Source organism: Abramis brama (assembly GCF_963993115.1).
Source record: "Abramis brama genome assembly, chromosome: 3".
Classification (NCBI taxonomy): Eukaryota; Metazoa; Chordata; class Actinopteri; order Cypriniformes; family Leuciscidae; genus Abramis; species Abramis brama.
In genome coordinates this window covers 42,865,932-42,884,081 of record NC_139965.1, presented here as the reverse complement: position 1 = coordinate 42,884,081, position 18,150 = coordinate 42,865,932, and the positions used below count along the sequence as shown (strand labels likewise).

The 18,150-nt window shown below is 44.7% G+C and overlaps 1 protein-coding gene across 1 annotated transcript in view; it reads right to left on the bottom strand.

Annotated features, from left to right (window-relative positions):
* The window catches only part of pcxb (pyruvate carboxylase b), a 426,983-nt gene that overhangs the window by 236,999 nt on the left and 171,834 nt on the right, over positions 1 to 18,150 (bottom strand). Inside the window, exons 13-16 of the mRNA XM_084107671.1 lie at positions 9,654 to 9,875; positions 9,239 to 9,395; positions 6,588 to 6,828; positions 6,045 to 6,294 (exon numbers count right to left, since the gene is read on the bottom strand). Coding sequence (XP_083963797.1) covers positions 6,045 to 6,294; positions 6,588 to 6,828; positions 9,239 to 9,395; positions 9,654 to 9,875 — 870 coding nt within the window. The remainder of the gene's footprint in view (positions 1 to 6,044; positions 6,295 to 6,587; positions 6,829 to 9,238; positions 9,396 to 9,653; positions 9,876 to 18,150) is intronic.

The following is an 18,150-nucleotide window of genomic DNA, read 5'->3' as shown; positions in this document are numbered from 1 at the left end:
TCACTCCAGAGGTTCCTACGCGAGGAAACTATATGCCCTGAAGTGGAGAGTATTCACTTCATGTTGCGGAGAGCGCCAGTTGGACCCAGGTCCCTGTTGGTACAGTGCTGGAGTTCCTGCAGGAGTGGTTCTCTGCAGGATTATCCTCCTCCACCTTAAAAGTATAGGTGGCGGCCATAGCTGCTTACCACACTCCTTTGGGTGGTGCGTCTTTTGGTTTCCTCCATGGCACCTTGAGGCTGAGACCTGCAGTACGCACCAGAGTGAGGGCCTGGGATTTGGCCATTGTATTGCAAGGCCTTTCTATGGCTCCCTTCGAGCCAACTGAAGAGGTTTCAGAAAAGTTCCTCACTTTCAGGCTGTGTTCTTTCTTGCCATCTCGTCTCTCTGCAAGCCCTGTCGGTAGCTCCTTTGTGCCTGGAATTTGTACCTGGCATGGTGAAGGGCTTTCTCCACCCTAGACAAGGTTATTTCCCTAAGGTCCCCACTAATGTTGCGGGGCCTATCGTTCTGCAGGCCTTCTGTCCTCCGACGTCGGATCAAGAGAAGCTTAATCTGCTTTGCCCTGTCCAGCATCCAGCCAGCATGGGTGGAAATGGAAATTTGCACAGCACTTTATGTCTTGGAGTAAAGGGGCGGTCACACTAGCATGCAACATTTCTTCGGACAAGGCAACAATGAGAAAACTGGACAGAATATTTGTGCAGAACAAATTAAAGTCAAAAAGAGAATTTTCTCTTATTATGCTCTTAATTTATTTCCCTAATTTGTCTCTGTTTTTCATCTTTCACCCATCAGGTTAAAATTGGTATCTCAATGTTTACAGAGAGACATTGACAGATTGTTGTGTATGATGTGGTTACATGAGAGATCGTCCAAGAACATAAGATTAGACTCTGGAGAATTTTAAACCGAAGTGCAGTGGCCATTACCTAACCACTCTGCCTCTAAGGAACCATATTGGGGGGACAGAGGAGGGAAAGAGAGGGAGAGAAAGACTGGGCAGAGAAGGTATGACTTAACTTTGACAGTAATGAAGTGGATGAAGGGGAAATAAATGTGTAAGTGCAGTTAAAAACAAAATGGGGGAAAGGGAAGGTAAGATTCTCTACCTCTCTTTTTTTTTTTTGCTGTCATTAGTCTTTGTCCAGTTTGTGTCAACACATTCCTTTTGTTTAACACACCTCTCAGAACACGGCAATTATCACACTTACACAGACAGTAAAGCACACATACACTACAGCACACTAACTGTATAAAAGTACAAATGTATTGATATTTGATGACAGGCCCTGCTGAGTCCCTTGATTAATGAGCTCAGCGACTTGACTAATTAGACATCATTAATCAATTGAGCCTGACTGTCTCTTAGGCTGAATACACTGACCATGGGCAACCTGTTGAATGAAAACTGCACATGTACTGACCTAGGCCAAAAACACAATCTATGAAAACGTAAACGGTTTACTTAATGTTTGTTATTCATTATTTTCAAACTGTTGCTGTGCCATGACAGTAGTGGAATCAAGCAAACAATATAATACAATTGTGTGTTGACTAATTAGTCAAAGCTGACAAATTGTATATGTATATATATATATATATATATATATATATATATATATATATACAGTGAGGAAAATAAGTATTTGAACACCCTGCTATTTTGCAAGTTCTCCCACTTAGAAATCATGGAGGGGTCTGAAATTGTCATCGTATGTGCATGTCCACTGTGAGAGACATAATCTATAAAAAAAAATCCAGAAATCACAATGTATGATTTTTTAACTATTTATTTGTTTGATACAGCTGCAAATAAGTATTTGAACACCTGAGAAAATCAATGTTAATATTTGGTACAGTAGCCTTTGTTTGCAATTACAGAGGTCAAACGTTTCCTGTAGTTTTTCACCAGGTTTGCACACACTGCAGGAGGGATTTTGGCCCACTCCTCCACACAGATCTTCTCTAGATCAGTCAGGTTTCTGGGCTGTCGCTGAGAAACACAGAGTTTTTTGGAGCTCCCTCCAAAGATTCTCTATTGGGTTTAGGTCTGGAGACTGGCTAGGCCACGCCAGAACCTTGATATGCTTCTTACAGAGCCACTCCTTGGTTATCCTGGCTGTGTGCTTCGGGTCATTGTCATGTTGGAAGACCCAGCCTCGACCCATCTTCAATGCTCTAACTGAGGGAAGGAGGTTGTTCCCCAAAATCTCGCAATACATGGCCCCGGTCATCCTCTCCTTAATACAGTGCAGTCGCCCTGTCCCATGTGCAGAAAAACACCCCCAAAGCATGATGCTACACACCCCCATGCTTCACAGTAGGGATGGTGTTCTTGGGATGGTACTCATCATTCTTCTTCCTCCAAACACGTTTAGTGGAATTATGACCAAAAAGTTCTATTTTGGTCTCATCTGACCACATGACTTTCTCCCATGACTCCTCTGGATCATCCAAATGGTCATTGGCAAACTTAAGACGGGCCTTGACATGTGCTGGTTTAAGCAGGGGAACCTTCCGTGCCATGCATGATTTCAAATCATGACGTCTTAGTGTATTACCAACAGTAACCTTGGAAACGGTGGTCCCAGCTCTTTTCAGGTCATTGACCAGCTCCTCCCGTGTAGTTCTGGGCTGATTTCTCACCTTTCTTAGGATCATTGAGACCCCACGAGGTGAGATCTTGCATGGAGCCCCAGTCCGAGGGAGATTGACAGTCATGTTTAGCTTCTTCCATTTTCTAATGATTGCTCCAACAGTGGACCTTTTTTCACCAAGCTGCTTGGCAATTTCCCTGTAGCCCTTTCCAGCCTTGTGGAGGTGTACAATTTTGTCTCTAGTGTCTTTGGACAGCTCTTTGGTCTTGGCCATGTTAGTAGTTGAATTCTTACTGATTGTATGGGGTGGACAGGTGTCTTTATGCAGCTAACGACCTCAAACAGGTTCATCTAATTTAGGATAATAAATGGAGTGGAGGTGGACATTTTAAAGGCAGACTAACAGGTCTTTGAGGGTCAGAATTCTAGCTGATAGACAGGTGTTCAAATACTTATTTGCAGCTGTATCATACAAATAAATAGTTAAAAAATCATATATTGTGATTTCTGGATTTTTTTTTTTAGATTATGTCTCTCACAGTGGACATGCACCTACGATGACAATTTCAGACCCCTCCATGATTTCCAAGTGGGAGAACTTGCAAAATAGCAGGGTGTTCAAATACTTATTTTCCTCACTGTATATATATATATATATGTATATATATATATATATATATATATATATGTATATGTATATATATATATATATATATATATATATATATATATATATATGTATATGTATATATATATATATATATATATATATATATATATATATATATATATATTAGAGGTGGAACGGTACACAGAAGTCACGGTTCGGTTCATACCTCGGTTCAGACATCACGGTTCGGTACGAGTTCGGTACAATGGAGGGAAAAGCAAAACAAAAATGCAGAAGGCAATTTTTTTTATTGTGCATGTCTCAGGCTGTACCACCTAGTGTTATACAGTCTCACAGCACCGGCACCCAGTTCTTGCTTCTAAATTAGTTGCTTACATTAACAAAATGAGCCTACAATAGCAGACATAAGCCCTTTAAATAAAAAATAAATGGCCAATAAATGGCCATGTTTTATAAAAAGGTTCACTAAACTAAATACAAATGTTTAGAAATTATGTAAGATAACGTTAATTTAGTTGTAGGTTACATTCTCATATCCATTTTTTTTCTAATGTCACAAGGAATAATCTGGTTTACTGCTTTACAGGATTCTTTTGTAGTGTGGTTTTGGTGTACTAAAGTGTTGTTTTACTAAAATAAACATTCACGAGTGTACCTTACTTCTCACCGCTGATTCCTGATGGTTTAGAGGACAATTACACCGAGTCGCACCCTGTCGTTTCAAAGAATAGTACACCAGCGAGCGCGAAGTATAAATGCCTCGTCCATTTGGGGAGGCTCGCGCTGCGGAGGCAGGCGAAAGTATAAACAAACCTAGCTTAAGGCAGGGCTACAGATTAGGTGTCCCTAAAGAACCCGCGTATCTAACAGTAGTTCCGCGTTACATTAATTCATTTGCACGCGAGTTTTATTTATTTTTATACCGTGTATTCTCCGTGTAAATTCATGCACCGAACCGTGACGCCCGTACCGATTCGGTTCAATACGAATGTACCGTTCCACCCCTAATATATATATATATATATATGACAAATTGTATATATATACAGTACTGTGCAAAAGTCTTAGGCATGTTAAGACTGTTAAGACCCCCCCCCCCCCACCCCAAAAAAATGGTTTTAAGTCAGTTATTTATATCTTTTGCTGTAGTGTGTCAGTAGGAAATATCAGTTTACATTTCCAAACATTGTTTTTGCCATTAATTGTAATAATCCAGTGAGATTTCTGTATGCACAAGGAATCTGACAACAGCCAGGATGATCTGATCTCACCATCATCGAGTCCATCTGTGATTACATGAAGAAACAGAAAAAACGGAGACAAACTAAATCCAGAAGAACTGCGGGAACGTCTCCAAGATGCTTGAAGAAACCTTCCTTTTCAAAAAAGAAAAGTTTTTTTTGGGGGGGGGGGGGGGGGGGGGGGTATTAACATGCCTAAGACTTTTGCACAGTACTATATATATATATAAATATATATATTAGTGCTGTCAAATCGATGAATCATGATTTATTGAATATATGTGTGTATATGTTATTATAATTCAATATAATTCAACACACACACACACACACACACATATATATATATATATTTATATATATATTATATAAACACAAACTTATATGTTAGAATCGAATAATCGCGATTAATAGATTTGACAGTACAGATATATGAGATATATATGTACTGTATTTTCTAGAATTCGATTTCATATGAATGTTATTTTGAGCTTTCTATTCATTCAGAATTCTAATAAAAATATCAAGTTTACAAAAAATCAATTATGCAGGACAACTGTTTTCAACAATAACAAGAAAAAGAAGAAAGTTTACATGAGTACCAAACCAGAATATTATAATAATTTCTGATATACATGTAATAGATACATGTGTTGGCATTGCAACATTTTCAGCATCCAATACTCCAGTCTTCAGTGTCATAGTATATATATTAGGTGACACTGAAGACTGGAGTATTGGATGCTGAAAATTTTGCAATGCCAACATATGTATCTATTACATTTTAAAATACATTAAAAAAGAAACCTAATAATATTACTAAATATAACTGTTATCACTGTATTCTTGATCATAATAGACTTATGAATTAAAATATGAAAAAAAGACTAAACAACCACAAAGTTTTTAATGGCAGAGAGACATGGCAAAGAGAATAGAGACTCAAGTTGCGTTTTCAGTGAATTGTTCATTCCAGTGCGTGTGTTTCACTCTAAAACACGAAGTCTATCATATTCTGTGATTGTTTCTGAAGAGTGCAAGCCCTGCGCTCTATGGCCAAATGATACGCAAACTACGTTTCTCCGCTGGATAATCAAATTTGATGGTCAATCAAGGTAAAGACGATTGCGGTGACTTACAGGAGTCGTACAGTGAGCATGTGTGAGTCCGTTATATTGATGCGCAAACAAACCATGTATGTGCGTTCTCGACGCACTGATCACACACATTTATGACTTTATTTGACAGATGGAAAGAAAGAAGGCAATAGGAGACGAGAGACGGGAACCTGATCAGGAAAGGGCCTGAAGCCATAACTCAGGAAGTGCTGTGATGCAATATGTCAAGAGCGCTGCCTACTAGCCTAAGGCTCTGACATGTTCTTAGAATTTGAATTGCTATTAAAGTTCCCCATACAGATTTAGCTAGAGTTCAAGTTGGTCAAGTGAATTTTCTGCACTGACCAAAAGAAAAGTGCATAGTGAGCTGTGCATTGATACATAACTGATAATGGAGCTTTTTTGCTTGTGAAATTTAGTCGATCACACCTTTATACGATTTTTGTCCACTCACCAGTATCAAGTTTGGTTCCTCTGGTGCAGGCTACGATGGCACCCATGCTCGGTTGAGAGGTCATGCCAGCCATTGAGTCAACTGCTACATCCACTATATCTGCGCCTGCTTGTGCACAGGCTAACATTGCCGCGACTCCTGCACCTGCCGTATCGTGAGTATGAACGTGGATGGGGATGTCTGGGAAACGGTCCCGCAATGCTCCAATCAGTAAACGGCTGGCTTCAGGCTTCAGTAGGCCAGCCATGTCCTGAGTAGAAAAGATAGAAGAGCTGCTTTTAACCACTTAAGCGAACCCCAAAGAAAAGAAAATCAGATTATAATAATCACTGTATCATTACAGCAGATTAACAAAGCAATAGAGAGAAGTAACAGAAATAACAGAGCAAGAATGAGTATTACAGTCAATGTCTTTAGTCATTACATCCTTGATTAACTGCCAAAAAATACCATGCTATTTGGCAAATCCTTCACCTCTGCTTTTGTAAGTGCTGAACATGATTGTCAGGACAATACTGTAGTTTCCATGTACGCGTGATCTACCTTAATAGCCAGTATGTGTGTTCCAGCCTTAACTAGCTCATTGGCTAGCTTTAGATAGTACTCCAATGAGTATTTCTGTCTCATGGGGTCAGACACGTCTCCCGTGTAAGAAATGGCCGCCTCCACCACACCTCCCGCCGCCCCTGCAGCTTCCATCCCCAAAAGCATGTTGGGAATATAATTCAGGGAGTCAAAAACACGGAAGATATCCATTCCGTTCTCTTTGGCTACCTCACAGAATCTAGAGAAAGAGAGAGAGAGAGAGAGAGAGAGAGAGAGATCATCATCACTGGAAATAATGTTTTGAGCTCTGCACTACAGCCAACTCCTTCAAAACCGCCATATATGGTTTATGAGAGTAAAAAGAGACATTTGTGTGAATGCACATTCAAGTCAAGCCACTGAAATCAGACATTTTGCTGCCTGCCAGAGTACTTTCCAACAAATACAATCAGTATGTTGTTTTTATTATGGAATGTGGAAATTTTAAGATGAAAACCATTGCCATGATACTAAGGAGGTTGTGGGTGGTTGCAAGAGCATTGTCATGTGGTTGCTAAGGTTTTCTGAGTGAAGTTAACATGATTCTATGCAGTTGCTAAAAAGTTCTGCATGTTTTTAGTTTGTTGCTATGAAGTTGCTAAGGAGTTTGGCATGAAGTTTAGGGTGTTTCTATGTGGTTGTTAAAATGTTGTGAGTTGTATGGTGTTATGCGGTTATTAAGGTGCTCTGAGTGGTTTTATGGTGTTGCTATGCAGTTGCTAAACTGGTCTGACTTTATTAGCGTGTTGCAATAGGGTTGCTAAAGAGTTTAAAGCTATATTTTGCATGTTGCTATGCACTTCTTAAGATGTTCTGAGTGGATTATTAGCACAAGTCAAGTGAGACCACTCCCAGGCCTCATAAGTATATATGCTAGGGGTTGCACAGACTAATCGACTTTAATGCTCTGCCATGACGCTTTAAGCTTGACGTCGAACAAGTCAGGATAAGAAATCTTTGAAGTCCACTTTTACGCTCCGTTTTCAGCAGTTAAAATGACAAATAAATGCATACTCTGGGAGCGCTCCACAAGATATGTTTGATTATACTATCTGGATGCTCAAATTTGATCGGGTAAATGCATGTTTTAAACAACTTAATGAACACGTATGTTAACACGACCCAAAGACAAAAGAACGGATAAAAATGAGCTGTTATGTAGGAACAACAGCCTTGCGGGCAGCGTTGTGTCATATAAACCAATTTCGAGCCGACGTCACAGTTACGTCACGACGTTAGCTGGTGGCAAAACAAAGGGAAAACTGGAGGCGGCCAATACAAACCAGCACAGATTTGGCTACATAATAAGGAGCTTAAATTATTATTATTATTATTATTAAATGTCATCTTGTTGTGTTGTTGGGTGCAATAATCTATGAAAAATGAATATGCTGTATCTGGAATTTTTATTTTTAGAAAATATTCACATCATTAAAATTGCACCGTAATGTCACTCATTGTCGTCTTCTGGCCTTGGCTCTGACTAGGCAGAACTTCGGATCGTACCACACAAGTCTTGTATGTGGCCATTCAGCACATAGTTATAGGCATCTAAAGATATATATGCCCTCAGTTTCTCTTTACCCTCGGTTTCTCTATCGGGTAGGTGTAGAAGTCGGGCCACTCAACCGGAGGTAGCGTTAACGTTAATCCTGTCAGATCGTCCATCCATTGACTGAGCGTGTACAGGTCAGCCAATCTGGTTCCGTCTGTTAAAATTAACTTTTGCAAATAACAATCGCAGTCCTGAACAGTGAGTGACCTTGCCCATTAAGATAAAATTGGATTTTCTCCAGTCATTGTTAAAAAACAAGTTAACAAAATTTGCAAACTAACGTTAGTGAAGCAGCCAAAGGGATCGTTCTGCCACCAGCTCTGCCCACAAAAAAACTTCACCATGTTTACTAACTGAAAAGGGGTCTATATCCTAGCTGTGCACAAGGCAACCCACGTTCAAATCTCTCAGCTCAAGGTTCAGGCTTATTTGTTCATTAATGATGTCATCAGCAACTAGTCGACGTTGACTCGACTTTGATCACATAAATGTCGACTGAAGAAAAATCTGAAGTCGTTCAACCCCTAACATATACACACACAAACTTTGATGTTAGATGTGATTAATTATGATTCACTGATTTGACAGCACTAATTAATGAATATGTGCAGCTTCACCAAAGTTGTTGGGAGATTATTGGTGTATTTGTTACATTTGTAAGCATTATTTTCCTAAAATGAAAGCATAAGAAAATCCTACCTACTGTGTCCACATGCAGATTACTGCAAAAATAGCATTAAGTATTAGCTTAATACTCAAGCTAATATATAAAAAATGAATGTAAAGAGCACTACAACTGTGTTTACTGCTGCAACGGTATCAACTATAACTCTCAATACATGCATTGCCTTCTATTGTGTGTGTGTATGTTGTGCCTACAAATGTAATCACCTACTGTAAATTGTGTAAACAAGCCAACAGCACCAGGAAAAGCTTAATAAACATACTAAATAATATCTTAATAAACATTTAAATATGCAGAAAGGTTTCTGTGAGGGAAGGATTAGGAGTAGAGGATAGAAGATAACATTAGCCAATGTGTGTGTGATCTCACTTGAACACAGCATTATCAGGGTAGTTTGTGTATCCCACAGCATTGGCTCCACGGAGTAGCATCTGAAATGGGACGTTGGGAATCAGAGCTCTGAGCTCCTGGAGTCTCTTCCATGGACACTCCCACAGAAAACGCATCGCTACATCAAATGTAGCTCCTAGAGACAGAAAGAGAGATTTTAAGGTCATGCCAAAGACTGAAGTAATATCAAAGGCTGAACTGATCCTCAGTAATCCAACACACACACAGAGCTGAGGAACATCTAAAAATCACTGACATACACAGACAATAAACTTAGTGAGTCAGAACATGAACATTCAGTAACTGCTATAATTTGAAATAGAGTAATTATTTAATTAATTCGCCACTTCTGTGTGAATGTATGTGCATTAGGAAATGTGAATGTGTCACGTGCCTCCCCAGTTCTCCAAGCTGAAGAGGTTATTGAAGTTGTGGCTCACAAAGGGAGCAATCTTCTTGAGGTCATGTGTCCTGACGCGAGTTGCCAGCAGAGACTGGTGGGCGTCTCTGAAAGTGGTGTCCATCAGTAGAAGACCCTGATGCTGTCGAATTGCCCGTGCAAAACCCTCTGGACCCTCTTTCAACAGGACTTCACGGAAGCCCATGGGTGGCTCACCTAGACAGAAAAAACCAAAATGATTTTTGTACACAGCACACATATAAAGCCAGCTGACCAACTCAAAACACCTTGATATAAGTAGGGGTGTGGGGAACCGAGCGTCACCCCAAGTATTGGGATGTGTAGGCTCACTGGCTTGCGATGGTGGAGGTGGAAAAGACGGCTACCAGATCTCAATTGTTCCAAAAAATAAAATAAAGTTTATTTATATTTTAACTCAGAATTCAAGAAAACAAAATAATCAAAAATAAATCGGAATAGCACAATGCTTTTAGCTTCCAACAATAGCAAACACTTTGTACATAGCCTCACAGCAAGCTAGTACTCACCCTCACTCTCCCGAATGCAGAATGAGGCCCTCTTAAATAGGCCAAAGCATTAAGCCAAATTGGACCATACCTACATTCAGGGTATTATCTTTAGCCTAAGGCCATAAATAAGCTATAAGCTAAGTAGAAAATAAACATTACATGAAAACAAAATATTATTATCATATCACTAACATTTTATACAACATTTACACCACCTATTCACACCCCACATATACATACAACACATTATTACAAACAGACACCCCTGTGAACAATGCTCTGCACCCTCTGCCCTGTGACCGAGATAAATACCGCCCCTACAGCGGCGCGCGCATCCGCATAGGAGCAGTCGAATCGGACCGGGATGCAGGAAATGCGTGAGTCACAATATGTATGAATTAACTAGGATTTTTAGACAGAAACAGGGAGTAAATGAGACATGAACTAGTGGGTACCGCACTACATGTCATGAAGGTGGTAAAGTAGGAAGTAATAAGCAGTGACAAATTAGTTTTGAGTGTTGTGAATGAAATCGCGGACTAACCGTTCTACAAACAAATGCACGCGAATGCGTTAATGGCGCATAGCCCCGCGCCAGCCTTCTCTTTAAACACAACCCCCCCCTGTGTTCACTAGCCATCCATACCCCTTCACAAAATAACACAATTAGCCTAAGCATGGCATCATGTTTATAAAGGAGCGTGCAGGTGTATGTGTGTGCGTGTTCAAATGTCCAGAGTCTCTCCCGCTCTCGCGTGTAACGTCATTCACAGTCAATGCGAGAGTGCGTAACAGTGAGAAGTGAGGTTCACTTTCTCACATTTCCCTCCCCCTTTGGAGTCTCGCCAACAGGGTGGCGAGACAGAAAGTCTGCAACAGTATTCTGCTTGCCCGCTCTGTACTGCACCGTGAACCTATAGGGCTGCAGTGCTAAAAACCAGCGGGTGACTCTAGCATTGGAGTCCTTCATGCGCCCTAGCCATTGCAAGGCGCGGTGGTCAGTCTCTAGTGTGAAGTCTCGACCAAGCAGGTAATATTTCAAAGTGTCAAGCGCCCACTTCACGGCCAGGCACTCAAGTTCTATGGCCGCATATCTGGTCTCTCTCGGGAACAGTTTCCGGCTAATATAAGCCACAGGTTTCTTGTCGTCCCCCTCTCCTTGGAGCAGCACCGCCCCAAGACCAACACCAGATGCGTCCGTCTGAACAGTGAAGTGCTTTCCAAAGTCAGGGCTCTGGAGAACTGGATCTTTGCAGAGGGTCTCTTTTAAATCCATAAAGGCTTTGTCTTGCTCCTCCCCCCATTGAAGCTGGGTGGAGCTTGACTTCCGAGTCAAGTCTGACAAGGGAGCTGCTCGTCGGGCAAAGTCTGGCACAAATCGGCGATACCAGCCCACCAGCCCCAGAAATGACCTAACCTCCTTCTTTGTCTGGGGCCTTGGACAGTCCTGTACTGCCTCGACTTTGTCCTTTTGCGGCCGGATCACACCACGACCCAGAACATGGCCAAGGTATTTGACCTCCTCTTGGGCTATGGTACACTTTTTTGGGTGGATGGTCAGGCCCGCTCGCTGAATGCGCTGCAATATCTCACCTAGATGACGCTGATGCTCTCCCCAGGTGGCGCTGTACACCACTATGTCATCCAGGTATGCAGCAGCAAAAGAGTCTGTACCTGCCAACACGATATCCATAAGTCTTTGAAAAGTGGCTGGCGCCCCCTGCAGGCCAAATGGCATTACCACAAACTGAAACCAGTATCCCTTGCATAAATCCAAGGTAGTGATGAAGGATGCTTTGCCGAGGCGCTCGATCAAGTCCTCGAGCCTAGGCATGGGGTAAGCGTCAAAGTGGGACTGGGCATTCACCCGCCGAAAGTCAATACAAAAGCGCATAGTGCCATCTTTTTTGGGCACTAGCACCACAGGATTACTCCACTCACTGGAAGAGCGCTCAATCACCCCCAAGGCCAGCATCTCCTCCACCTCGGCTTTGAGAGACGGCAGAAGACGCTCAGGAACCCGGTACATCCTTTGGCGTATTGGGGTAGTGTCTTTGAGTGGAATGGAGTGTTCCACCACAGAAGTAAATCCTGGCTTTTCCTGAAATAGGTCAGGAGGGATGATTCCTTCTAGCTCCCTCTGCTGGTGGGAGGTCAAGTGAGATACCTCCAGGGTAGATGCTGGCTGACTGGTGGGGAAGAATTGCTCAGGACTCTCCTCTTCCTCCATCACTGCCTGCACCCGGAGTTGTAATCCTGGCTGTACGGCCCTCTCATGCCATTCTTTCAGGAGGTTGACATGAAAGGTCTGTCTGGGTTTTCTTCTCCCAGGAAGGTCAATTTCATAGGTGGCCGGACCCATTTTCCGCACCACCTCGTACGGACCCTGCCACCTAGCCAGCAGTTTGTTTTCCGAGGTGGGAAGAAGAAGCAAAACTTTCTGCCCTGGGTTGAGGTGCCTCTTCCTGGCAGCCTTGTCATACCAGGCCTTCTGGTGCATTTGGGCCTGCTCCAGGTTATCCCGCACCAGCTCGGTCATTTCCTCCATCTTGTCTCTCATTTTGAGGATATGCATAAGGACGCTGTGGGACTTGGGGGTCTGGGGTCCCTCCCAGGCTTCTCTCAGGACATCCAAAGGCCCCCTCACCTGTCTCCCATACAGAAGTTCGAACGGCGAGAAGCCGGTGGAGGCCTGGGGGACCTCCCGGTAGGCAAAGAGCAAGTAAGGCAACCAGCGGTCCCAGTCTTTACCATTGGCCGCTACAAACTTCCTCAACATGCCCTTTAAAGTCTGGTTATAGCGTTCAACCAGCCCGTCTGTCTGAGGGTGGTATGGGGTGGTCCGGATGCCTTTGATGCCTAGCAAGCTATACACCTGTTTTAATGTCTTAGACAGGAAGGCGGTGCCCTGATCGGTTAGAACTTCCTGGGGAATGCCTACCCTAGAAAATAGCTGCAACAGGGCCTGCGCAATTGGACCAGCCGTAACCTTGCGCAAAGGAAACGCCTCAGGGTAGCGGGTGGCATAGTCACAAATGACTAAAATGTATTTGAACCCCGTTTGGGTTCTTTCCAGGGGCCCTACAATGTCCATGGCTATGCGAGAGAAGGGAACTTCTATGATCGGCAGTGGCTGAAGGGGGTAAGGGCTAGTTTTCCTCTTGCTGGTGAACTGGCACTCGGGACAGGATTTACAGTATTGCTGCACCTCACTATAAAGCCCTGGCCAATAGAACCTGGCTGCAATACGCTCATAGCTTTTGGTGTTGCTCAAGTGACCTGCCCAAGGGATGGTATGACCCATGGCTAACACCCTTTCCCTCAACTGCCTAGGAACCACCAGTTGCTCTGCCCTGCCATCGCCTGGCTCATGGTAAAGCAATCCCTCCTTCACTACGTAGCCTTCTCCAGACAGTGAAGTAGGCATCTCAGTGGACATACCATCTACTTGGGTGACCCTGTCATACGCTTTCTGCAATGTGGGGTCCTCTCTCTGCAGCTGCTCAAAATTATCTGGGACCTCACCCCAATCATCCACTGGCTGGGTAAGTTGTAGCTCTTCACTTCTCTCCACGGCACCCACTAGTCTAGCCTGCCTCCGCTGTCTTCTGCTCTTTCTGCACCTTGTTTTGGCCGGAGGGGTATTCTCCTCCTCTGAAAAAGGCAACTCTGACAGGCTATTTGGCTCAGTTGACTCATCTGTCTCCTCTTTCTCGGGGTCCTGCGCTTGGCTCTGGGATCGAGTAATGACCATATTCACTGGACTGCACTAATTCTGGTAGCACAATAATGTCCTGGCCTATTACAACAGGATGGCTCAGCCTCTCCACTACACCAACCATCATTTGGTATGCCTGGCCTCTAATATATAGGTATACTTCGGCTGTCGGATACTCATGTTCATCCCCATTGACACACAGAACCTTCAGCTTCCTACCCTGCATAAAGTCCCTCTTCTCCACTAGGTGGGGTTGCACAAGTGTTTGGGTACTTCCTGTGTCTAGCAGGGCAGTAGCATCTTTCCCATTAACGAGGACCGGCATTGTCTGTAGCCTTCCCTTAAAACCTATATCATCCTCTTCTGGACAGGGAATACAGCTATGGCTGGAGTGCTTGGGCTTCCTGTTCGGGCATTCAGGCTTTATATGTCCTTCTTGACCACAAAAATAGCATACCACCGGACCTCCGGTTCTTGGCTCTAGGCTATCTCTGGGCTTGGTTGGGACAAAATAGTTACGGGCAGGCATTCTACTGGGCTCACTAGCCTTTACACCACTCCCCTGACCAAAGCCCTCAGACCTCCCACGGGCCACTGGTCTTGGCTGTGACTCCAGACGGAAGTGTTTGTGGCCCCGTCGGGCCGCCATGAAGTTCTCCACCAGCTCCGCTGCCCTCTGACCATTCTGGGGATTGTGCTCCTTCACCCAGACTCGAATGTCCGGTGTCAGAGTGCGGAGGTACTGTTCCATTATGAGCATCTCGGCGATCTCTTCAACCGACTTATTTGCCGGCCTAATCCATTTCTGAAATAAATCCCTGAGGCGGGTGTACAGCTCACGGGGGGTCTCTCCTGGCCTGACATCCGGTTCACGGAACCTCCTCCGGTACACCTCCTCGTTGATTTCATACTTGCGCAGTATTGCCTCCATCGACCGGTCGTACATCGTACTCCATCGACCGGTCCATACCTATGGCCACATAGGCGCCGCGGGCCTTCCCAGTGAGGTATGGCACCAGAAACACTGCCCAGTCCTCTCTAGGCCAGCGGTAAGCTGTGGCCAGCCGCTCGAACGTGGTGAGGTACTGTTCGATGTCGTCCCCTTCCTCGAACCTTGGAATGGCCGATCTGGCCCAGGCTGCTGGAGCTGCAGGTCCTGCTGGTGCCACCGGCGCCACTGGAGCTTGAATCGGAGCTGGAACTGGAGCTGCTGGAGCCGGAGCCAGTGCCACCGGCACTGCTGGTGCCGGTGCTGCTGGCTGAACTGGCCCTTCTGGTTGAGGCCCTGGTGGAGCTGTAGGTGGATGCCTCCTCTCTGCCTCCACATCATCCCTTAACTGGTTCAGCTGCATCTGCACACTCCTCCAGCGCTGCTCCTGCTTATACGCCTCCCTCTCATGTGTCTGCAGAGACTTCTCAAGGAGATGACGCAGGGTTGCAAGGTCACTCCCCTCTGTCTGGTCTCCGCCCATTGCTTGGGCCCCACCATCGCCATCTGGGAGTTCATCTGTCTCCTTTTCAACCTCCTTTGGTTCACCTTTGCCTATCCGCCGATATGCCATTCTCCCCCGGGACTGGCGCCGTTTTCCTCCTCTATTAGCCAGTGTCGGTCAGCGCACCATCCCACTTCTGACACCAAATGTGGGGAACCGAGCGTCACCCCAAGTATTGGGATGTGTAGGCTCACTGGCTTGCGATGGTGGAGGTGGAAAAGACGGCTACCAGATCTCAATTGTTCCAAAAAATAAAATAAAGTTTATTTATATTTTAACTCAGAATTCAAGAAAACAAAATAATCAAAAATAAATCGGAATAGCACAATGCTTTTAGCTTCCAACAATAGCAAACACTTTGTACATAGCCTCACAGCAAGCTAGTACTCACCCTCACTCTCCCGAATGCAGAATGAGGCCCTCTTAAATAGGCCAAAGCATTAAGCCAAATTGGACCATACCAACATTCAGGGTATTATCTTTAGCCTAAGGCCATAAATAAGCTATAAGCTAAGTAGAAAATAAACATTACATGAAAACAAAATATTATTATCATATCACTAACATTTTATACAACATTTACACCACCTATTCACACCCCACATATACATACAACACATTATTACAAACAGACACCCCTGTGAACAATGCTCTGCACCCTCTGCCCTGTGACCGAGATAAATACCGCCCCTACAGCGGCGCGCGCATCCACATAGGAGCAGTCGAATCGGACCGGGATGCAGGAAATGCGTGAGTCACAATATGTATGAATTAACTAGGATTTTTAGACAGAAACAGGGAGTAAATGAGACATGAACTAGTGGGTACCACACTACATGTCATGAAGGTGGTAAAGTAGGAAGTAATAAGCAGTGACAAATTAGTTTTGAGTGTTGTGAATGAAATCGCGGACTAACCGTTCTACAAACAAATGCACGCGAATGCGTTAATGGCGCATAGCCCCGCGCCAGCCTTCTCTTTAAACACAACCCCCCCCTGTGTTCACTAGCCATCCATACCCCTTCACAAAATAACACAATTAGCCTAAGCATGGCATCATGTTTATAAAGGAGCGTGCAGGTGTATGTGTGTGCGTGTTCAAATGTCCAGAGTCTCTCCCGCTCTCGCGTGTAACGTCATTCACAGTCAATGCGAGAGTGCGTAACAGTGAGAAGTGAGGTTCACTTTCTCACAAGGGGACTATTAGGGGTTTACAATATTTACAAAAATTATGATCTCAATATATTCTAGGATTTTGTTGATAAAGATGATGAGATTAAATAGTGTATTTTTTATTTAAGAAATTAAATTATACATTAAATATGAAACTAAAACCACCAGTAAGTGAAGGTTATTCACTTAATTAGTGATTCATTGAGCCATTCACTCAACAGAGGAAAGAAACACGGGTAATTACTGACTGTTTAAAAAAAAAAAACTGTTTTCCCTCAGCTTTGTTTAGAAATATTTTAGTAGGGGAAATGTCTTGGTTAACCCTCGTTCCCTGAAGGAGGGAACGGGAGATGTAACGTCGATGTGACAATGTAATTGGGATCACTTCAGGGAGCCCTATCAACTTTGAGCGTCTACAGAACGAGCCAATGACCGTTGGCGTGCATGAATCGTGTCACACGCCCCGCCCCGCACACGCACACATTGTTTTTCGCTGAGGAGCCGAGATCGTGACGGCCGTACAGCGATGGTCAGCAACGGTGGCGTGACGACGTAATTGGGATCCCATGGAAAACACCACAGTTGCTGCCACACCCAGTGCCCTATGCCTCCGTTTCTGGGTGCGTAGGGTAAGACTTTGTACTGATATGCCTGTCCCTCGAACGCAAAGCGGCGAAACGGTCTGTGTCGAGGGAGAATCGAGACATGGAAGTATGCGTCCTTCAGGTCGATCGCTGCAAACCAATCTTGAGGATGGATGCACTTGAAAATGCATTTCTGCGTAAGCATCTCGAACGGCAGCCTGTGAAGGGACCGGTTCAGGACACGCAGGTCCAAGATTGGTCGTAACCCACTGCCTTTCTTGGGAACAAAGAAGTACGGGCTGTAGAAGCTGTGTCTTCATATTGGCTGGAGGGACCAGCTCGATTGCGTCCTTCGCCAGTAGGACTGCGATCTCTGCCCTGCCCGGGGGCCAGTGGCAGAACAGAAACAAAAGGAAACAAAAGATTCTCCGCCCGACCGGGGGAAGGAGCGGCGCCTTCGCCATCTCCTGAAGAGCAGTCTGATCCACCTCTGGGTCGCCCGTCTCAGAATCGTTTGCAGGGTCGGCAACGGCCTGGATGGGCGGGGTCAACATCCTGCGGCTTGCTCCACGCTGAGACCTAGGTGGTTGCTGCTGCTGAGGTTTTGCGGGAGCGGGAGACGCCGCAGAAGGTCGACCTTGGCGACGATCAGACGGAGGGTCTGCGGCCGGGTGGGGGCAGCAGCGGTCCACCGGGGCAGGATGTGTCGGATGGCCTCCGTCTGCTTCTGGGCGGCTGAGAACTTTTGGGCAAAGCTCTCAACCGTGTCGCCGAACAACCCAACCTGGGACAGAGGGGCATCCAGGAGGGGCCACACGGAGCTCCCGGCCATAGTCATATTCCCACAATGGGAACATGAACTATTCACAAAAGCTGCCTCAGCATGCTGAATGCCCAAACATGAGAGGCAACTATTGTGGCCGTCTGCTGGTGCCAGGGAACGACCGCACCCAGAAACGCACAAGCGGAATGACATCCTGAAAAGGACGCAGG